Source organism: Pelmatolapia mariae, linkage group LG17 (assembly GCF_036321145.2).
Source record: "Pelmatolapia mariae isolate MD_Pm_ZW linkage group LG17, Pm_UMD_F_2, whole genome shotgun sequence".
In the NCBI taxonomy this organism is placed as follows: domain Eukaryota; kingdom Metazoa; phylum Chordata; class Actinopteri; order Cichliformes; family Cichlidae; genus Pelmatolapia; species Pelmatolapia mariae.
The window spans coordinates 9,958,430-9,982,167 of NC_086242.1; the positions used below are offsets into that span (position 1 = coordinate 9,958,430).

Genomic DNA, 23,738 nt, shown 5'->3' on the forward strand with positions numbered 1-23,738 from the left:
CAAATAAATGTTAGCATCTTCAAATCTGGGAAATACTGCACCTCTGAGATTATGTCTGGATTATGTCATGCTGCGTACTTCTTCTTAAATCCTGTTGACTGGAGTCTATTTACAAACATAAGCAAAAAATATTTAAAAATAAACACATATAAATATTGGCAATCTCTTCTTTTTTGGCAAACTGGCTTAAAAAGAAAAAAGAAAACAAAAATCTGTTGAATCAAAACTGTGAAGTGAACCAGCATGGCTGAAAGTAGCTGCTTCTTCTTTATGCGAAAAACCTCTGCCATAATGAACACTTACAAGTCCAAATGTTTCAGTTTTCTTAATGTTAAGATTTATAATGATACTTATAATAATCAAAATAATAAATTAGAGGTAATTTCTATTTTTAAGTCATTTTCTCAATAAATTTAAAGAAGCCTTTAAGACTGAAAATGTTCCTCCTGTGAAACGTATCCATTACCATTGGTGCACGTGTTCTACCTCACACAAACCTTGATTCATTGTTGAGAACATTTACTCTAAATTTTCTGTGCTGGAATTATTATTATTATATTTTTTTTGCATATTTGTCACATTTACATGTTTCAGATCATAAAAACAAATTTTAATATTAGACAAAGATAACTGGAGTAATTTCTAAATGCAGTTTCTTAATGACAATTTCATTTATTAAGGGGAACAAAGTTATCCAAACCAAGCTAGCTGGTCCTGTGTGAAAAAAGTAAAATCCCAGTTAAATGATGAGTTAACTATGATTAACCACATTTCTTGGAAAGCTGAACAATAAAGCATCAAGAGAACTGCAGGCCTCACTTGCCTCAGTTAAGGTCAGAGTTCATGATTCAAAAATAAGAAAGAGGCTGGGAAGGAATGGCATCCATGGAAGAGTTCCAAGAATAAAACCACAAAGGCTTGTCTCACATTTGCCAGAAGACATCTTGATGATGCTCAAGACTTTTTGAAATCAGTTTGTGCTCTGAAACGCAAGCACACCTGGGTTATGTAGGCCCTTCAAATTTACCTGTAAAATGGGCCCGCCGGTGGGCCCATGGTCAATAAAGGGTTAAATAGGTTAACTAAATAGGTTAAATAAAATGCTTTGGAGTGGTCTGATCAAAATCTGGACTTAAATCACGTTGAGATGCTCTGGAATTACTTCTTCACATCGCTGTATCATATCCGCAAACCCAAATGCAGTCACTCCAAACAGTTTTTAGCATTTAAAAAGGAAACAGAGCATTACGATAAAAGATTACATTACATATTTACTCTCTGTCCCTGTATTAGTTGCTGACATTGTTTACTGTAGTTGCTAATAAAAGGTTTCATTAGAGGGGGAAAAAAAACACTGGAGACTTTTTTTTAAAGAAAGTTGTGTAACTGATAGAAGATTTTCTCTTAAACTGAATGTGAATTATATCAACAAGTATCTGGTCAAGGCCTGGAGAGCTGAGGTCCATGCGCAGAATTATTAATTATGAAAATGTTGATGGGTATAAACCAGAAGAAAGCTACGCAGCGTCAGATAACCAACTTTTATTTGAACACTCTCCTCCTCCTCCCCCGCCCCCCTCCAGCCCCACCCGTTTCACACTCGTACAAGTCACTGCATGAAAAGTTTACGCGCACTGAACCAAGGCTGTGAACTGAAGCAAGAATGCGCGGAGGCTGTGCCTTGAAATCACAGTGAGAACCAGCACGCTTGTTGGTTTCTGGGTGTATAGTTGTTGTTTTTTGTTTTTTTTTTTACTTTTTGTTTGGGAAGTGATGACACTGGAGCTGTCGGCAGGACTATGAGCGACCACGACATCCTCGAGATGGAGTCCGACATGGAGGATCTGGGGGATATAGAGCTGGGCATGATAGATGAGGAAGTTGGTGAGAGAACATGGTCTTTTGCAACAGTTGTCTGCATGCTATTCCGGAGCGCGGACTCGGTCTGGGTTTTATCCTCGTGATGCTGTGGGTCCTTATCGAGACAGCTGTCGATATTCTTAGGCCACGTTATCTCCGGGAACCACCTACTCATCCTTTGCTACTCTGTAGTGGAGAAATTATTATTATTGTAACTCCTTTAAACAAAGTCCCCCTTTTCTTATGTATTCTGCACTCCGGTATAGTTAAGATATTTACTTTTTACTTTATAATGTGGTAGTCCCAGTATGGCGCAAATACAGTGTTGCTCAAGGATAGATGACGGTGTGCAGTGTTACAGATTGATCAGGAATGGGCATGTGCAGAGAGACAATTGAGCACCAGTGGAGGTGTGGTGCACAATACAGCTTCTGACATCTCCAAGAACCTAAGATTACAAATGACTATAGTTTCTCGGTATTCCTAGATCTGCCTTGCTACAACACAGAAACACACCTCTCAGCGAGCTTTTGTTGTTTGGATTTTTCACGTTCCTGACTCTGCAAACCGAAACCATAACTCCGCTGCTGAACAGAATGTCTCCTGGACTTGTCTTCATCTCTTTACCCAGAGTAGATTCTGCTGCAGTGTTTCTATGAAATCTATATCATGTCTGTCTCATCTAAAGTGACACAGACCTATCCATGAGATGTTTTTTTCTCCCTTTGTTCACTGATGTCTTAGATAATAGATCATAAGATCATAAAATAGATCATAAAGAGCATCTCACTGTAAAGGCACTCTAGTCTAATGGAGGCTTAGTTTCATTAGAATCATTTACAGGACTGTGGTGGTCAGTGCATTCACCAACAAAGTAGTCTTAATGAACGTCAAATGTAAAATGGTCACACTGGCTGTGGTTGAGGTAGTGTCAGTCACTTTGGCTTCTTACCCAGCTTTCTCTTTTGTGCTTCAGTAAGCCTGACGCTTGATCTCAGTCCAGGCTTGACACAGTTGCTGAAGGTGCACTGGATGTACCCATTTTACTGAACCAATCGAACAAAGATGAGAAAATCTGGTTTAAGCACTTTTCATGAAAACCAATAATTATTTATTTATTTTGTGTGTAAAATATATTCGTGTCCTGACTTGTAATAGAGCTGTTGCTCGATTCTTATCTGTTGTGAAACCCCCCTGAGCTCGATGCAGAAAAGCAACTCCTGCCATTTCGTAAGAGACTTTTTTTTTAACCATCTTCGGCCTTCAAAATTATTATTATGTACGCTTTAAGGTCACGTAACTAAGCACCACAATGCTTCAAAAGCTGTTTCTTTCTTTTAAGGATTTAATCCATTTTCCTCTCATTGTTACGTGTGCCTTTTTTTTTCTTTTTTCTTTTTTGTATATTGATGTGTCGGATGCACTCTGAGGAAGGAAGTAGCCTGTGACTGGGTTAGTGGTTTCTGACAAAATAAAAGATTTCAGTGGCATGCTTTTCAAATGACTCACACTTTCTGAATCAGTTATGGTTGCAGTGGTTCTGTAACAGTGTTTGTGTTCGGTGACTGACGATTTCAGATGAATGTGTGTCTGTCTGAACTGCTTAAAACCCGGGCTGTATGTTATGTCACTGCACTAACCGACTTTGTGGGATGACTTTGTAGTACAGAAGTCGGATCGTGAGCCTGCTTGAAGACTTTCAAAGGAGAAATTGTTGATTTTAAGAGCAGTGATTCTTCCTCACGCTCCCTCAGCATGTTACTATGGCCTGTGTTATGAAAACAACATCTGTCTCCAGTTAGTTTTCTTTTCCGCTTTATATGGAAACACTGCGAGACTTCCCATATTAGATTTTTAGGTCATCTGTTTTTTCGAAATAAGGGACAAAAGATTTATGAGGCAAATGAGAGAGGCTGCAGTGTTATTTTAATATGTATTTTCTTGTTTTGACGTAGTCTGTGGTGAGAATGTATGTATGTTGAGCAGCGGAATTTCTATTTTGTATCAGGGGATTTATAGAACAATTGTGGCGAGTAGGAAGTTTTGTGCAAGCAATAAATCAGCGAGAGAGTGCGATGTTTAAGGAAGTGAAAAGCAGTCTGTGGTGCTTCAGTGAGCACTGCAGAGCTAGAGCATTAGCTATAACTCAGTGGAAAACAAAGGTTAAAGAAAAGTGGGTCAGTAGTCCTTAAGAATGCTGTAGACTGGTGGGGAATAAAAAGCTGGAATGAAATATGGAATGAAGCTCAGTTGAGTCATTTTGTAGGCAAAACAAACAAGAGTTCACTGATTTCATTAAAAATGAACCTCAGTTGTTTTCTACAGCATCTGAAAAAGTGGTTGGGTGGAGTGTGTGAGCTGTTTCTGGGCTCTAAAGTGGGGAATGCCAGAAAAAGCGTTCAAGAATAAGTGCTCTTTCAGCCAACTGATGCATATTTCCATCAACAATAAGCTCCTATAAGTAGATACCTTCTTAATATAATATATGCTTTGTTTACCTTAGGTGACTAAACCATTTGTACTGTAGGACCATAACTCAGTGTAACTATAAGTTACTGTACTGTACTTAACTATACAGAACTGTTATAATCAGTAGTATATGTATAAACATATATGTACACCTATTAGAGAGCATAATTTACCTAGTTTATGGGCTAAACTGATATTTTAGACACATTTAGTTTAAAGGGCACACATGCTTTTCCTTATTCTCTGGCACATTTTTGCTGTACTATGAGAGATAGTCACCTTAAACATGGCCAAAAGTCTCACAAAATAAGGTCAGAATATGTGCATCCAGTCCCTATGAGTCAAAAGCTTAGGGCACACGCTTTTATTCTGTTTTTTATGTTTGTTTAATTCTACTTTAAGGGGAATCCCCTCACACAGTCCTGGCTGTCCCCACCCACCTGTTGGTCAAAGATAACTTAAAGGGACGAGACCCAAAATGGCCTGTTTCAGACACTGGAGTGACAGAGAGTTCGGATATAGAGATATATGAGGACCATTCTGAACTGTAAATCATAAAGCGCTACTCTGCTAAAGTTGTAAATGAGCATCAGCCCTTTCATAACAGGTTTATGACCATATGACAACGCTGTAAAAGAACAGCGTTGCAACCGTGCTTTCTGTCCATATCTGTCATTGCCTTCACAACTGCGCCCTCCCATGATTTTATCTTGTGGAACTCCAATGAAATCAAAATCTCCTCACAGACATATGAACACTCTGTTTTTGTGTGCATGCCCCAGCAGGCATACAGGCACACTCATCCTCTCTGTTGTGGCTGACAAAGATATGTATTAGGACAAACATGAGATGCAGGTCAAACTGCAAATAAAAGACTAAAAGAGAAATAGTAGCAGCATAACTTCTGTGCTATAAATGCAACAGAAGTTAATACATTCTCTCTACAAATCTTTTCTGGAAAAAAAAGCTACAATATAAAATCTATATAATCTGCTAGTAATGCATCTTCTGCAGTACTTAGTTTGCATCCACTTAATCATGGACATTTGGATGTTTGGCTGGACATGGATAATTTCAGGCTTTCAGTGAATTATCTGACTGGAATGATTTTACAGCATGCATATTTAATGGCTTTAAAATAAACAAGAACTGGTTACACATGGTGAAAATTACACACATATATATATTTGACTACACTTCTTGGCATATTTGCTAGAATTCATTTAAAATTGTTGGTTTCATGGCATGTATCCAGCCTTTAAGCATAGCCCACAAATTTTCAATAGGTTTGAGGCTATAGGAAGCTTGATGTTAGCCTGCTTTATCCATTTGAAAAACAGGCTACTGTATTTGTTTGGATTCATTATCCTGTTGGAGCACCCAATTGTTTCAATAATCCAGCCACAGATTTGAGGTGAAGTTAAATAATTTGGGGGTAGTCCTCCTTTTTCATTGTTCCATCCACTTTTTGTAATGCACCAGTACCACTGGCAGCATAACAGCTCCCAGAGCATGTTTAGTGTTCTTAGGTTTGAAAGCCTCACCTTTACTCTTTCAAGCACACCTCTTGTCATTGCTGTCATGGCTATACAACATTTCCCCTTCTCGCCAGAAGTAATCTGGTTTATGTGGGCAGCTGCAAATTTCAGTTGACCTTGAACCTCCTCTCAGTCAACGGCAATGTAAAACAGACTTTACTGTGGTGTTCCAGCAGTTTCCAGTTCAAAGCAGTGTTTAGCCTTGGTGGTTTGTATGTTCTCCTGAAAATCCTAACTAGGGCTACCACAAACGATTATTTTGATAGTCAACTAGTCACCGATTATTCTTGCGATTAGTCGACTAATCAGACCATGCATCCACTGGATGTAAAACATAAAGCTTATTGCACCAGCATGCATCTGCTCTTATATAACTATCATTAGCTTACAGCTTAAAGTGTTTAAGGTATGTGCTAACTAAAAATAAAGACAAGATGATAGTTTATTAAATTTTAATGAAATTTGCAGATTGTTTCGGTGGAGTTTAATAAACTCAGCCGTCTGCTCCTTGCTATCTAAAATATAACAGGACATCGGAGTATATTCTCGAGGATCTCACACTTCTGATAATCAGTTGTCTGCTTGACGTTTATTCAGCTGTGTAAAAACTATAACTTTAATTTCAGCCAAACAGATTTACTCAGGAACAAATAAAATACTGAAAAAAGCCAAACAATAACATTTTTAAGTTATCTAAGTGACTTATATATGTTAACCTGAGTAGCGAAGGACGGCGGTGGGTTTGAAAACAATTTGCCGGGAATCCGCTGTTCTCACCGGCTCTAGTGAGCCTTGAACCCCGGCTAGCTATCGAGCTGGTGGGTAACAGACGTCTCCGAAAACGTCGGAGCATTTTTGAAAATATGTGGTGTCTTGATAAACCAAGCAGATATTTGAAGTTTACACAGCTACATTCTCGCCTGAAAATATGTTAAACGCTTATTTTGTGACCCAGAAAGAATAATAAGAGTAATATTAAAACTAACTAGCTGCCGCCATTGTTGGAAACTGAGCTGGGCCGCACTATGAATTCTGGGATAGGTTGGGCCACGAAGTATACACCGACCCATCCTTCAAATCTGGGGAAATTAAGGGCGCATTTGTCGGCTGCATTTGTCAGAGTCTTCGAATTTGGTCAGTCTTCGTCGTGTTGCTGTAACGTAATTGGCCTACAAATGCGGGCACAGGAGGATGCGGTTCCTGAATTTGCTTCTTTTTCTTCGAGGTTTAACGGCAGCTGGCATCCTTGTACATGCAGTGCTGCCATCTTCTGTTTCAGTCCGTTATTACACTTTTAAATCCTACTACTTATTCCTCGTGGCAGCCCTAATCCTAACCAATTTTTTTTTCATCTGAGGAAAACAATTTGGGTCTTATTCCAGAACTTGGAAGTGGTGGTGACACATCTCAATAACTTGTACTTACGTCTAACAATTGTTTGAACTCATGATCTTGGAATCTGCAATTAATTAGAAATGTCTTTCCAAAGTTGTGACAATTAGTGACAATGACAGTTTTCCTCCTTAGTGTCAAGGCTAGTGAGTTAAACTCAGAGTGCAGGTTTATTGCTGGGAAAACTCTTCATAGAAATAACATCACCAAACGAACTAAACTGGGCACTGAAACCTAAAACTAGAAAACCTGAGGAAACAAACCAGAACTAAGAGCAAGGAAATTTACAGGAAAATGAGGGTTGAAAACACAGCACATAGTGAGGATTAGGAAACACGAAGAAGCACAGCTGGGACAAATCAGACATAATGAGATGAGGGAAGGCAAAACTAGATACACTGGCATAGGAGACTGACTATCAAAATAAAACAGGAAATACGCCATGTACGCACAGACACGGACTCAGAGACACAAGCTTAACACTACGATAATACTGATACGGTACAGAGGGAACATAAGGACAGAGATGACTAGACAGGAGACATGGGACCAGGACAGGCACAGAGACACAGACTTGATATTGAACAGAGGGAACATGGAGTACAGGGACAGGAATGACATGAGACACGACCGACAGGGGAACAAGAGAATAAACACGAGGACAGAATTAAACCGAAGAACTAGAAATCACAAAGCCAGAAGAACTAAAGATCTAGAAATACAAAACAGAAACCAAAACCCTAATAGTCGTGAACCATGATGAAATCAAAAATGAAAAAACTAAATTCAAAACACTGGGTCACCGACCCAGGACTGTGACACTTAGAGTTCCTTCAGTTTTCCTGTTGTTTTAAGTATTGGTCCAAGATTGCTGACAAAAACATTTTTCTTTTGTGCTAGCAAAGAGAAACTACCATTTTTGGGTGGCTGTAGCTCAGGAGGTAGAGCAGGTCATCCACTAATCGGCTGGTGCTTCACTCTATGTGCCAAATATCCTTGGGCAAGATACTAACCCCAAGTTAGTGGATGCAATGATGCATCCATCACAGTGTGAATGTTAGACAGAAAGCACTAAAGCACTGTTAAAAGTGCTTATATGAATGGGTGGATCCTCATTCACCCAACCAGTCCATTTACCAGTTCTAGTCAATCACGATCACATACCCTCTGCCAAGTTATTAAAAGATTGAAGTGCATTTATATATTTGAGTATCTGAATATTTGAGTCTGTATGTATAATTTGTACTCTGTGAGAAAATCCAAAAGAAACTCAAACTTGTGCACCACACTCTTGTTTTTAAAGATGAATGCTGTATCATCATTCCACTCTGGAGAAAGAACAAGCCAAAAAAAATCATTAAAAGCCCCAAATTTCCTGATAGTCATGCCCATGATAAGTTTATGCAAACCTCTGTCCAAAACTGCATGCGTGTTTTTTTTCATGTTTGCATTTGCATTCCTATTTATATATGCAATCTTCTTCTATCTTTTTTTTGCAGTATACCCAGAGGAGTTTTTACCAACTTATCACTCTATCAAAGAAGGAGGAAACGTAATTAAAGCACAAGAGGTGAGTCACCAGACAATGAAGTAACATTAAACCTCTAACATAATATTATGAGCTTTACTGAAACGTAGTGGGTCGGACTGTGTGGTGAGAGAGGGGGAGGGAGAGGAGAGCAGGGCGTTACGGTGTTTGTTGACCTACGTTACACGTTGAATAGGCAGGTCCAGGTCAGCGTTAACATTGTTTCTGCTGCGACTGTCTCCAAGCTGGACATTTACTTGTGATTATGTTCAACAAGTATGGCACTATGGAGGAAGAGGAGTATGAGTTTCATCCTGTAGATTTACCCAATGAGCCTTGTTTTTCCCCTCAGGTAGAGTTTAATGACAAACCAGACTCCCTGTTCTTCAATGATGGTGTAAGGAGGGTTGACTTTGTCCTGGCGTATGAAGATGAGGACAAGAAGGAATATGAGAAGAGGCATATGTTCCAGAGACGCAAGGTAAGCTTGTTTTTCTTTTAACCTTATCGAGCATTTTAGTAAAACACACCATGCCATTAAATCCAAAGGTACTGGGTGTACTGCAAACGGTGCTAAGTGGAGTAAATAGTGCATAGCAGAGAGATGACATTATAGTAATAAAAAGCTTAATTTGCATAGTTCTTTGTAAAACACGGTGGTTTCTGGTATGTACAGTGGGGCAAAAAAGTATTTAGTCAGCCACCGATTGTGCAAGTGCCCCCACCTAAAATGATGACAGAGGCCAGTAATTTGCACCAGAGGTACACGTCAACTGTGAGAGACAGAATGTGAAAAAAAAAATCCATGAATACACATGGTAGGATTTGTAAAGAATTTATCCGTACTTTTTTGCCCCACTGTATGTGGGAGCCTGGATATACGGGTCTTTATATCTCATTAATAAAATGATAAAATCTATTTTAAATTTCACTGGAAGCTGGTGAAGGGAAGCAAGAATAGGTGACGTGTGAGTGCGGGCAAGCGTAGCTGTTATGTCAGTGTGATTACTGACCTTCAAGAAGCTGTCAGGGTGAAAAAGAATTGCAAGGAGCAATGGAGGACATTTAAAGATATCCAACTGTTCATGGTAATGTTAAGGTTGTCATCGTCAACATAGTAATATATGAGATGCCTTTAAAGCTCTTAAGTAGATGGCCAGGAGAGTAGCAGATATAAGACAGAATTGGACCAAAGCATCCAATTCAAAGTGAGAATATTTAGCTATTAATGATATTCTGAAGTGTGTGTCAGAATATAATGAAAACCATTTAAGAAAAGTGATGCCAACATAGTTCAACAACCTGTCATATAAGACTGGTGCGATCAGTGGTGTTAAAGGCTCGGGGACTGCAAACAGCCTGCTATGCCAGCATTCAGAATCCATAGAGAGTAGTTATGATGTTAGATTTAGAGTGTTAGTATTGACATTTCATCTCTGAGCGTCTATTCTTTTCACCAGTGACTCTCTGGTTCGATTCCCAGTGGGTTTTATCTGAATGCCTTCATTTTAACTTTAAGATCTGACTGCATTTTATTTGTCCTAATGAGTTATATAACAACATTCTTCTAATAGAATAATCTAACATCATAACATATACACAGAGTGCATACATGCGAATGTATATAGCCAAAATTTTCTCAGTGTTTGATTTATTACTCATACAAATGGCAGAGTCTGTTTCTTATTTGTAAATGGAGTTTTTGTTTGCACTTGGATTAGTCTGTCAGTCTGTGGCTTCATATTATTCCCCTCTGTCTGTAAATACTCATTATCCAGGATATGAAGCATTAGATTCTGACTGTGAGGTGCCGCTCCTGGCTATATTCCTTGAGAGAGCTAATGAAGAGCATCATTTTTTCAATTAGATGCTCAAAGTTCACCATCAGAACAGATCTGTTTGGTCATGAGTAATTTTTAATTTATGTTTTTAGATTTTGTGGTGCAAAAATGTTAAACCTCCACAAAACAAAGTCAGTTGGTTTGTAACTGAAGAAAAGGAAAAATAGAAAGAAAGAAGACCAACTCTTCCTGGTCTGGTTTCTGTTATTAGTATTAGGCTGAAGGATGAACTGGCATATCCAGGCTTGTTTGTCCTCTTTCACAACAGGTTTACAGTCAGGTTTGTATATAATATAATGCTTGGAAATGAATATGTTGTTGTTAGAAAAGAAGTGCCACATGTTTTCCACTTGATTGAGATGAGAGCTGTGAATACAGGCAGTGGGTGTAGACAGCTGCAACCCAGCTCCACGTCCGTAAAAGCTGATCAGCCAGTTTTACTGAGTTCCTTGGAAAAGATTTGCCTATAAAGTTACTGGAAGTATCACAGTCCTGGGCTTTGGACTCAGTTTGCGGACTTCTGATTTCCTCGCTATTCGTTAATGTTACGTTTGTTTCTTAGTTTGGCTGTTTATTCTTGATTGACTTGTTCCTGAATATCTTGAGTCTTAGTTCTGTGTTTCCATTAATGCTGATTTCAGTTACTATTCTGCTTTAGGTTATTTGGTTTAGTCTCGAGTTTTGTTTTTTTTAGCCTTTCCCTTCTGTGTCAGGTTCAGATGTCAGGGTCATTGTCTCTGTGTTTAGTTGCTTCCTCTTTCATTTTGATAGTCTTGTCACTTGCACTTTATGTTTAGTTCTACTTCCCTTGTTTCCACTTGCTACATTACTCCTTGCATTTATTGTCTCCCTTTAACATTTGTCTAGTCATCCCTCTAGCTCTGTAGCAGCTTACTGGGAGCTTTCCTGTTTGGAATCTGTAGTATCCCTTGATATCTTCCCTATTTTGATCCCTTGTTTAGCACATGACAGGAAATCAAATTTCCTAAGTCTGTTAGAACTGAGGAAACATTATGTTCATAAAAAATCCAGCAAGCGGAGAGTCTCTAGAAGTTACTCCCTTAACTTTGTTGTTCCAGAGCATAACTTTGGTCAAACACAGGTTGCTTAACCTTATTCTGCTCTGACTGCTGGGAAGGCGTGGTTCTTTCACATGTTGTTGGTTAAATGGAATTATTATGATTGTCTATATACATCGCATGCAATTGTGGTATTTCCTGTTTCTCAATGAGTAATCTTTCTGCTAACAATGTTAGCAGTAATAAAGACTGAAGCTATTTTTAGCTTTGCTTCGTTAACAGTTCCTTGAAAGTGTCCATGAGGTGCTGAATGTGACAATTTAGCGATCCCAAATTATTCACCAAATGAACACACCAAAGACAGAGCGCAGTTCCTGCACCAGGAGAACAACATGATGCAGTATTACAGTATTATAATGAGTTTTTAGTACATCTTTTTGAATAATAAATAAATAAATCAGTTAACTAAAGGGGCCATGAAAGTATCTGCTGTATCCAGCGATTAATTTGCATTGGATATTTATTTTTTATTGTCTTATTCTTTAGAGACGGCGAGAATTCTTTGAGGCCAACCTGATGAATATGGGCATGGAGTTGGAGGCCACACAATCTGTAAGTGGATGTCCTTGCCTGGAAGTTACTGTTTCTGTCCCTGTATCTCTTACTTTAACTGAATTATCTCTTTGTTTGCAGGTTTTAGATGAAAAACTCATGTTTTTGAAAGTTCACATGCCATGGGATGTGCTGTGCACCTACGCCGAGGTCCTGCATATCAAGCTTCCCATACAGTCCAACGACATGTCGGCCCGCCCCTCCCCGTGGCGCTTTTTCTCCTGCATCACCAAGCACTTCTATCCCGATGAGAAACTGATCAGTAAGGAGTCCGAGTTCTTCACCGCCCCCTTTGAGAAGGATCGACAAGATCTCTTCTGTATCAAGGACAAAGATCTCTTCTTCACTCCATCGATGAGGAGCAGGATGGTAGGTTGTTCCATAGCTGCCATAAGTTCAGGCTGCCTGCAACTCTCCCTACACATAAATAGGGAGCGCTAACCATTTTTTATGTAACTTTTTCCATGAATTTGTGGTTTAAGTCTTATGTACAACATATTACGTATACTTTCACAAATGAAATCGCACATTAAAATAGTGGAGAAAAAGTTAGCAGGACTGGAATATATAAGAGTTTGGACCAAGAACAAAAACTTTTATGCTCCTAGGTGAATGATCTAGTAATGGTTTGCTGTCATAACAATTTATTTTGAAGTGGTATGTAAGGAAACAGGTGGAAGAGACTCCAGAGAGGTGGAGGTACTCACCGGATACAAGAGGGATGAATATCAGTAGAGCCAAGACTGAATACATGTGCGACTGAGAAATGTTAAAGTTTAAAGAGTGCAGATATTAAATGTACATGAATTTAAATACCTGGGTCCAAGCATCCAAGGCAACAGGCAGTGCACAAGCCAAGTGAAGAAGAGGGTCAGGGGTGATTTGTGACAGAAGCACAGCAGCAGGAGTGAAGAGGAAGATTTACAAGATGATATGATGTATGGTTTGAGGACTATGGCACTTCCAAAAATACAGGAGGTGGAGCTGGAGGTAACAGAGTTAAAGATGTTCAGATTTTCATTGGAGTGACCAGAATGGTCAGGATTAAAAATGAGTACGTCAAATAGACAACTCAGGTTGAACAGTTTGAAGACAAAACTAGAGAGGAAGATGGTTTCTGCATTTGGAGGGATAGTGGACATATTCTACAAAGTTGAAGATGGAGCTGGGAGGCAGGAGGAAATAAGCAAGACCATAGAGAAGAAGGACATGCAGAGGGTTTGTGTGACAGAGGATGATGTTGGAGTAGAGGTGGAGGAAGGTGATCTGCTCTGGTGACCAGTGAAAGGAACTTTAATTCAATTAAAATGAATTTATATTGCACCAAATCACAACAGCAGTTGCCTCAGGGCACTTTATATTGTAAGGTAAAGACCCTACAATAATACAGAGAAACCCCAACAATCAGATGGCCCCTTTGAGCGAGCACTTGACGTCAGTGGGAATGAAAAACTCCCTTTTAACAGGAAGAATCCTCCAGGCTCAAGGAGGAGGAGTCATCTGCGGGTTGGGGGTTAGAGGAGGGAGAAAGGACAAAAGACACACACTGTGGAAGAGAGCCAGAGATCTACAATAACTAATGATTAAATGCAAAGAGGTCAATTAAATTAGGTCAGAGACGCAGGGTGCTCTGTTAAATCCAATTTTTTTCCCAACTGCAGTACGGAAAGAACTGCATGCAACTGGACAATTTCCTCATTAGTTTATTTTTCCAAAGTGATGATTCCAAACCTAGAACACTTGAGACACTCATTTAAATAAAATAACATATATCCGTTGTTAGAAATTATTCTTATCAAGAAGTCCTTTTAGATTGACAGAGATGGTTGTCTATGAAGAAAAAATCATTGACAAACTGAATGTATTATAAAATAGTAGAATGATAACTTTTTGACTCTTTTTCTTTTCTTAGGCGTATTACATCCTGAGCCGAGCACCCTATGAAATACGTAAAGACGTAAAGAAGTTTGGCATCACCAAACTGCTGGACAGTGGAGTTTACAAAGCGGCCTATCCCATCCACGATGTAAGTCATAATATTTTCTGCTTTATTTTGCATACTGCGTATTGTCTTGTTTAGCAGAGCTGTACTATGATATGTTAATGGCTTCACTGCTCGTCATGTCAGTGTCGGTTCAATGTCAAGTCCCAAGAACCAGAGTGTCCCAATGAAAGATACCTGCTCTATGAAGAATGGGCTCATCCCAAAAGCTTCTACAAGATGCAACCGCTGGACCTCATACGGTAAATTTTTTTTCTATGCATTAAAAATTGTCTTCTATGTTTGTTCAAGAAAAATTAGTAGTAATTATTAATAACTCTAATTATTTTTATCAACAGGAACTACTATGGGGAGAAGATTGGCATCTACTTTGCCTGGTTGGGATTCTACACGAGAATGCTCACTTGGGCTGCTGTTGTTGGGATCGGCTGTTTCATCTACGGGTACTATACCCGGGACACCAGCACCTGGAGGTACTACAAACAATTTATTTCTGTTTAATGATTTTAAATATTTTTTTAAAAAAAATGCTCTTTAATGGTCTGTCTTGTGTCTTTGAAATGCTGCAGCAAAGAAGTGTGCGACCCTGATATTGGGGGGAAAATAGTCATGTGTCCACAGTGTGACACTTGCAAATACTGGACATTAAACAGCACATGTAACACTTCAAAAGTGAGTTCTGTTTTATTGCATTTGAATGCATCTTTACCTGTCTTTAATGTTGGTCAGTACATATGTGTCAGTATAAAATGTGACATTGCACTGTGAAAGGAGAGCTACATTTTGACTGAGACAGGCTTTGCAGCACAGCGCTCACCTCACAGTAGGTAGTACTGTTGCCAGATTTGCATAGTGAAATGTGTGGCTGCTGTTTTACTTTGTGACACAGCTGCAGCTGCCGTTGAAATTTAATCTCTTTCTCTTTTTTTAGAATCTTTGCATATTTGATAACTTTGGGACGTTAGTGTTTGCAGTTTTCATGTCAGTCTGGGGTAAGTTTGATTCAGTTTCTACCAGATTTTAGCTTCTGTTATTATGTTTGCTTTAGCATCATCTTTGGTATTATTAATAGAACACCCTATTTATATGGCGCTTCCTTCTCTTATAACTGCCTGGCTTGTTGTTTCCTGTGTTTGTTTCGCTTTGTGCAGTGACTTTGTTCCTAGAGTTCTGGAAGCGCTACCAGGCAGAGCTGGAGTACGAGTGGGACACTGTGGAGTTCCTGGAACAGGAAGAGCCACCTCGCCCAGAATATGAAGCCAAATGTATCTATGAGAGGAAAAACCCCATTACAGGGGTAAATCCCACATACTTTTTCTCCAGCTAATCTCAGCTTGAGTTTTGATTTTCTCCATTTACATTGCATCAGTGAGTTTCACCTCTTCAAATATTGTTGTTGAGGTTCATAATTTCATTTTATTTATGTCTGCTATTTAGGTGAAGGAAAAGGTGCCATACACAGCCTGTGGACGATGTGTCCGTGTGTCGATAGGAATGACAACAGTCATTTTCTGGGTGAGTCATGAATTAAATGTCTTTTTTGTGTCTATTTTGGAAACACTTTTTTTTTTTTACAAAGAAGAAGAAATGCACAACAGGAATATTAAGAACAATATACAAGCTCCTTTTAAGATATACACTTCTTTTAATTTTATTATTTTACATAACAGTATGTAATGAAAAACGTCTAATCCTTAGAAGGCCTTGAAATGATTATTATTTATTTAACAGAAAGTAAGCCAAACAAAGAAACAGTATTTGAAAAACTATGTACAACCTTATTGTTTCTATAGGAATTAAGAGGTTAAATATATAGCCAGGTGCTGCTAGTCAAATGCACTATTAACTGCTCATTAGCAAGTGAAAGCACTACTATAAAAGCAAAAGACAAAGAAAAGACAAAGGAGTATGGTTTGTTTGGGAAGGTTGCCTGGACAAAGTATCTTCTTCCTAAGAAGAACATGGCAGCACAGCTTAGGTTTGCAAAGTTGTATCTGAACAAACCACATGATTTCTGTAATGATCCCTTTTGTAAAGATGAGACTACAGTGGAGATGTTTGGCCATTATCCACAAGGTAATTGTTTGGAGAAAACCAAACACAGCATCTCAACACAAACACCCCATACCAACTGTGAAGCATGGCGGTGGATGGGTGATGATTTGGGCTTGTTTTGCAACCACAGGACCAAAGAATCAAGGTGTCGCAATGTCCCAGACCTCATTGAAATGCGGTGGTGGGAGTTGAACAGAACTGTAAACAAGCAAATGTCCACATATCTCAATGACATGAAGCAATGTTGTAAAGAAGAGCAGGCCAAAATTCTTCCACAGTGCTGTGAGACACTGATAAAGTCACAAAGAAAAAAAATAATTATTGTAGTGAAAGTTTGTTCTACAAGCCAATTAATTTTGTTCTGATATTCAATTCAATTCAGTTCAATTCAATTGTATTTATATAGCGCCAAATCACAACAACAGGCACCTCAAGGTGCTTTATATTGTACAGTAGATTGTACAATAATAGATACAGAGAAAACCCAACAATCATATGACCCCCTATGAGCAAGCACTTTGGCAACAGTGGGAAGGAAAAACTCCCTTTTAACAGGAAGAAACCTCCAGCAGAACCAGGCTCAGGGAGGGGCGGGGCCATCTGCTGCAACCGGTTGGGGTGAGAGAAGAAAAACAGGATAAAGACATGCTGTGGAAGAGAGACAGAGATTAATAACAGATATGATTCAATGCAGAGAGGTTTAACACATAGTGAGTGAGAAAGGTGACTGGAAAGGAAAAACTCAATGCATCATGGGAATCCCCCGGCAGACTAAGGGAGGATTCAGGGTCACCTGGTACAGCCCTAACTATATGCTTTAGCAAAAAGGAAAGTTTTAAGCCTAATCTTAAAAGTAGAGATAGTGTCTGTCTCCCAAATCCAAACTGGAAGCTGGTTCCACAGAAGAGGGGCCTGAAAACTGAAGGCTCTTCCTCCCATTCTACTTTTAAATACTGTAGGAACAACAAGTAAGCCTGCAGTGCGAGAGCGAAGTGCTCTAATAGGGTGATATGGTACTACAAGGTCATTAAGATAAGATGGGGCCTGATTATTAAAGACCTTGTATGTGAGGAGCAGGATTTTGAATTCAATTCTGGATTTAACAGGAAGCCAATGAAGGGAAGCCAATACAGGAGAAATATGCTCTCTCTTTCTAGTCCCTGTCAGTACTCTTGCTGCAGCAAGATATGTACTGAACTATTTCACTTACTACTTCCTTTTTACAATAATTATATACTATTATTTATATAATGTGGTTTCACTTCACAAAAAAACAAATTTTGCTCTAAAATAAAATGTCCATTTTAACCAATGTAAGATTCAGCAGGAAGTATTGATCTATAAAAATAGTTAGGGTACATGGAACAGTTTCCTCTTTGGCTCCACATGTTTTCAAGCATCCTGTTATTCCAGCTGTCTTTCTCCACATCTCTTGACTATCAGAAAGAATTTGTAATAATTTTGTTTTGTTTATTTATTTATTTTTTTTTACTGATTTTGTCCTTTAGATAATGTTGATCCTGGCATCTGTTGTGGCCATCACTGTATACCGCCTGGCTGTCTTCTTTACTTTTTCTCGTGAACTGAGGAATACAAACTTGACAATTGCTGAGCCAATAAAGGAGTATGTGACACCTCAGATGGCCACTTCTGTCACAGCATCATTGATTAGCTTTGTTGTAATCATGATCCTCAATACTCTATATGAGCGGGTCGCCATCTGGATCACAGACTTCGGTGAGTTAAACATCCAACTGTACTCTCTTTCCTCAATGGAAAATAACCTAATCCACAGTCCTTTCATATCCAACACAATAACAGAGCTTCCACGAACCAAGACGGACTATGAGAACAGCTTGACTCTGAAGATGTTCCTCTTTCAATTTGTCAACTATTACTCCTCATGTTTCTACATCGCCTTTGCAAAGGGGAAAGCAGTTGGCTATCCAGGAAAGCCTGTTTATCTTTTGGGAAAATACAGAAATGAGGAGGTACTATTAGTCCATAAAGTTTTTACATAGCCAAGTAAATAGCTAGATATCCATGGCTCTCAATGTGTGTCTTCGATTTGCAGTGTGATCCGGGTGGTTGTTTGATCGAGCTGACGACTCAGCTGGCAATCATCATGGGTGGAAAAGCCATCTGGAACAACATCCAAGAGGTCTTGATACCGTAAGGACTCGGAATCTAGGACCTGTTTTTGTTGAGATTAGGTTGAACGCTAACTAGCCATCTTTTAAAAAGCTGTCCTTTTACTGTATACATACATTTGCTTGAAAAGTGAATGGACCCACTTTTTCCTCAACAATTCTACGAACTTTTCAATTAAATCCAGTCCATTTGAGCTGATGTGGTCTATATGTCCACTACATTTTTATCTGTTACGTATTTTAAGCTTGAACTAAAAAGTCAACCATTTGGACAGCTGCCAAACCTCTAATGAACAGAAAATTGCTAATTGGGATGAGCATCTCTTTCAATTTAGACAAAGGGATGTCTTTTCAAAGGTCGAGACTTCACAGAAAGATTTAGCTCAGTAAACACAATATGTCGCTTACAACAGTGTTCAAATCGACTAGATAAATAGACAACGATACTTAATTACTGTTACTTTACGCCATCTCTTTCATCCTTTCAAGGTGGTTGAAGAATTTAATTTATCGCCTCTGCGCCCATGTGACATCGGAGAAAGTGATTCCTCGCTGGGAGCAGGACTACCAGCTCCAACCCAGCTCAAAACTAGGACTGTTCTATGAATACCTTGAGATGGGTGAGATGGCAATACATTATTGGCACTTTGTCTGTTATATATGCAGCTGCAAGTAAGATGCTGTTGTTGATAACAGAACCTGAATATACAGAATAATCGATTAATTTATTAATACCTGGTGCACTGGGAAACCTCTTGTTCCTTACAGTCATCCAATTTGGCTTTGTGACCCTGTTTGTGGCCTCCTTCCCTCTGGCTCCGGCCCTGGCGCTGCTCAACAATATAATAGAAATTCGGGTTGATGCTTGGAAAATTACCACTCAGTTTCGCCGTGCTGTGCCAGAGAAGGCACAGCACATAGGAGCCTGGCAGCCCATTCTTCAAGGCATCACTATCCTGGCTGTGGTAACAAATGTAAGCTGATAATTACACCCAGACGCTAGTTTTTTAACAAATTTTACAGGCTATTAAAATCTCAGCCCTTCAGTTTAGTTAACTACTATAACTGTACCACAGTTATTAACTGCAGGCTCAAAATGACTAGATGTTTGTCAAAAAAACAAGAAAAATGTTGTGCAAAAAGAAAAGTCTCACATTTTAACTTTTACAACCAGTTTTCAGCTTTTTCTGCATTAACTTTGTGCCCTGATGTTTGTTTGTTTCAACAGGCCATGATCATTGCTTTCACGTCGGACATGATCCCACGGCTGGTCTACTACTGGTCTTTCTCAGTGTACCCCTATGGAAATAATACTGAAAACACCATGAAGGGCTACATCAACAGCTCGCTGTCGGTATTCAGTACCAGCGATTTTCACCCAGTTGATGATGACTATATCCCCACGCCTCCCAACCTAACCACTTGCAGGTACAAAGACTGAATCATCTCTGTGTGTTGTGTTCAATTTTCATTTAAAATTAGCTTCCACACTTTCTAGATAGTGCGAGGTGGACTGGAAGGGCAAGGGCTTAAACTTTTTGTTTGTTAGTCCATTTTGACATAAGAACATCACATAGCAGATTTGATCAACTCCACTATGAAGGTGCATTATAGGATTTAGATCTGGTAACTGTGGAGGCCATTTGAGTACAGTGAATTTATTGTCATTTTTAGGCTTGAGATTGCTTGAGCTTTGTGACATGGTTAGTTATGATGAGAAGAGACCACAGCAACAATATTTGGGTAAGATGTAACATTTAAATGACGCTCAGTGTCCCAAGAAGATATTTCCCACATCATTACACCACCAGCACCCTAAACTGATCTAAAGGCAGGATGGAGCAATACCTTCATGTTGTTTACGCTCAGTTCTAATCGTACCCTCCAAATGGAGACTCATCAGACCAGGCAATGTTTTTCCAATATTGTGAGTTTGTGCACTCTAAAGCAGTCTGACTCGTCACCTCTGACATCAAAGGTGTTTTTTTCCCCAGAGACCTCCGGCTCAATGGTTATTTTATTTTCTTCACACCATCTTCTAAACTAGCTAGAAATGGTTGTGTGGGGAAATCCCAGTAGATCAGCAGTTTCTGATCATCCCATTGGGCACCAAACACCATATCACACTCAAAGCCACTTAAATTACCTTTCTTCTCCATCCTGATGTTCACTTTGAACTTCAGCAGGGCGTTTTGATATTGTGTATATGTCTAAATACAGTAAGTTACTGCCAGGTTATTGGCTGATCAGATATTTACCTTAATTAGGAGTTGAAAAATATGTACTTAATGAAGTGGCCAGTGAGCGTATTTGAATGTATGTAACTTGGGGAAAAAATTTTTTCCAATTAAGTGAGTTGACTGTGAGTTTTTATTTAACCTTAGTTAGATCATATATGCAGAAACATGCAGAAACCTATACACGTATATGTGTTTATGTTTAAGTGCAAGTAAGTAGCAAGCAGTCCCTGCAAGTATGTGCAAGACAACCTGATTTACTCACAGTTATAAGATTTACTGAAAAGAAGTTTTATCTGTAGCCTTGAAAAATGCGAGGAGAATGACTAAGCTGAGGGAGGGAGTAAAGACTAAGGACAAGAGAGGAATGCAGACCAAAGCTATTTTGGTATTAGGCATGGGGGCAGGGCTTGGTTTCAGCAGGGCAAAGACAGAGTCCAGATCAGAGCCGAGGAATGGACCGAGTAATGCTGCAGGTTGACGAGACGGGCTTTAGTAGCATGTGAACACAAATGAGCTTCAAAACATTCCAGAAACGACTGAAACACTGTTGACCAAAGAGTGGAGAAGGATGAAGAGCAGCTGTGGCCTGACTTATACTCCTAAAATCAAGCACAGACAAATTATATTCTGCAGTCATAAAAAAAAAGATTAAAGCTGAGAAATACAGAAACAAATGTGTGGCAAATCAGTGCGGGTTTGAAGAAAACTACTGAAAACTTTTCTCTTACAGGTATCGAGATTATCGGTTTCCCCCCGGGCACCCCAAACAGTACGAATACAACATGTTCTACTGGCATGTGATCGCTGCCAAAATGGCTTTTATAATTGTTGTAGAGGTGAGTAGATAAACAGAAACCGATCACGTCAGACGAAGATCATTTAACAACATGCTAATGGAGGTGTCGTCTTCTTTTTGTGTGTGTGTGTGTGTGTGTGTGTGTGTGTGTGTGTGTGTGTGTGTGTGTGTGTGTGTGTGTGTGTGTGTGTCTTCGCAGCACATCGTTTATTTTACCAAGTTCATCCTGGCCTACATAATCCCCGACGTCCCGTATGCTGTTAAAGAACAAATCAAACGGGAAAAATACCTGACCCAGGTGATCCTCCACGAGACCAACCTGAAGCTGGTGTCCAAACGTTTAAAGGCAACTGAAACTGAAAGCTGAGCATTTACAAAAGAGGGACTTGGAGGTGGATGAAAACGGATGGGACGCGAAAGCAGAACCTTTTAAGTGTGTCACAAGAAGAGTGTTCTTTCTCTGTATTCAATTTGATTTTATTTATACAGCACCAAATCACAACAAAAGTCACCTCAAGGGGCTTTATATTGTAATGTAGACCCTACAATAATATTATGATTACCAAGTTAATAAAGCATGAACTGCCTGACAGGAAACACCATCCTTGAGGAACTGCAGGACGGCGAATGGAAAAACCAGAAGAACCACTGATGTGTAGTCTTCCCTAACCACTATTTTCTTGCCCTGGACTGCCTTGATGTGTTTGCTGGTGAAAACGCACTTTAAGAGTCTTGTTTTTCTAGTGAAATAAATTTAGCTGTCCCTTCAAATATAAAGATAACAGCACAGGTGGAAAAGGCTACAGCAGAATGCCGAATATGAACTTTTGGCTCAAGAAATGTGAATTGTAATCTCTTTTTTTTTTAATTACAAAAAGCCACAAATCCGTCTTGATGTTAAAGACCAAAACACAAATACTAAAATCAAGAAAAATGTAACATTTAGCACATTGGTGATTTTTTTTAATTATTTTTTTTAATTTTAAACTAAATGACATGCTGTATGTTTTATGCATTGACTTTTGCAATGGATTTATTCAAAAGGGGGGGAAAGGCAGGTAAGGACGTCAAATCAGTGCTTTCAACTGTGAATCGTTTGGTTTTTTCCCCTTCTTTCAGCTCTTTCACATATTTTTCTTGGCTGTTACAGAGATGACCTTTCAAGTCATAGCAAAGGATACATTAATTTTAAGCATTTTTTAGTTATGCTATTCTTTTTGCTTGTTTTGGGTATATCAGACTGGAGCAGTTCTCACTTTAGCATCTCACTCTGTCCACCTTCCTCCACGTGGGTGTGCACAGCTTTCACACACATTTAATAATCACCAATATTGCAAAATGCAGATTTGCACCACTTTTGAATGCAGTGTTGGTATAATGCTTTTGTCACCTCTGTTAAAGAGGTCTATCAAAGAACTCACAATGTTGCACGGCATAAATGTGCAGGAGATTATCCCCTTTAAACTTTACATGTGTTTATTTTGTGAGGTGGGGGTTCTAGTAAGGAGAATAATCAACAAGTTTTGTATATAAAAAAATATGTTGAAGTGGGGAAAACATAATATATCCTATGAAAAAACTTTGGTGAATATAAGTCTTGTGTATGACCACTGCACTTCATTTTTTATTCTGAAATGATGGTTCAGGCCTTTTTATGTTATCCCGTGTCAGTCATGAAAGTACCTCTTTTAATCCACTTTGTCCTGAACGTAAGTATAATCACCAGTATCATATATCAATATCTTTATTGTCTTGTTGTTTTATACGGTCATTAAATTGTTTTTTACATATATCTATAAAAAGCATATTTCGTGTCTTACGTCATACATTTCATTTAGCCCTCAACTCTGATACGGATACAAATGTAGTGCTCACATTAGTAAAATTAAACACGGCCATTATACTGAGATGAGGGGGGTGCACCTTTAAATTACAACAGAAAGGCAAAAATCAAACACTCAGCAAAAACTTTTCAGTGATACTTAGCAGAAGCAGCTACCTTAAAACGCCTCACAGCACTGTCTAAATTATCCTTGATTTTAATGGTCACCTGACCAAATAAACTCTATAACCAGCAGGGATGTCAAACATAAGGCCGGGGGGCTTGACCTGGCCTGCAAAGACAATCCAGCCTACTAGACGGCTTTGGAAAATGTTAAGAATTTTTACTACTTTTTCATTTAAGTTTTACAGTTTTCCCTACTGATAAATAGCTCCCACGTGGCCATTCGTATTA

General features: G+C 39.0%; 1 protein-coding gene across 1 annotated transcript; it reads left to right on the plus strand.

Moving 5' to 3' along the window:
* The first annotated feature begins 1,605 nt into the window (after nucleotides 1-1,605).
* ano6 (anoctamin 6) lies at nucleotides 1,606-23,282 on the plus strand. Its single transcript, XM_063501196.1, has 20 exons — nucleotides 1,606-1,884; nucleotides 8,759-8,829; nucleotides 9,140-9,268; nucleotides 12,194-12,259; nucleotides 12,341-12,628; nucleotides 14,172-14,285; nucleotides 14,388-14,503; nucleotides 14,600-14,734; nucleotides 14,831-14,933; nucleotides 15,193-15,253; nucleotides 15,413-15,558; nucleotides 15,699-15,776; nucleotides 17,825-18,053; nucleotides 18,138-18,307; nucleotides 18,391-18,488; nucleotides 18,956-19,086; nucleotides 19,235-19,440; nucleotides 19,695-19,894; nucleotides 21,437-21,542; nucleotides 21,702-23,282. The coding sequence occupies exons 1-20, from the start codon at nucleotides 1,800-1,802 to the stop codon at nucleotides 21,867-21,869; spliced, it is 2,700 nt and encodes an 899-aa protein (XP_063357266.1). The 5' UTR covers nucleotides 1,606-1,799; the 3' UTR covers nucleotides 21,870-23,282.
* The last annotated feature ends 456 nt before the right edge of the window (nucleotides 23,283-23,738 follow it).

Coding starts and splice junctions, on each gene's coding strand:
- ano6 (XM_063501196.1), top strand. CDS start 1,800: ATGAGCGACCACGACATCCTCGAGATGGAGTCCGACATGGAGGATCTG. Junction 12,260..12,340: donor AGTTGGAGGCCACACAATCT/GTAAGTGGATGT, acceptor CTTTGTTTGCAG/GTTTTAGATGAAAAACTCAT. Junction 15,777..17,824: donor TGACAACAGTCATTTTCTGG/GTGAGTCATGAA, acceptor TTTGTCCTTTAG/ATAATGTTGATCCTGGCATC.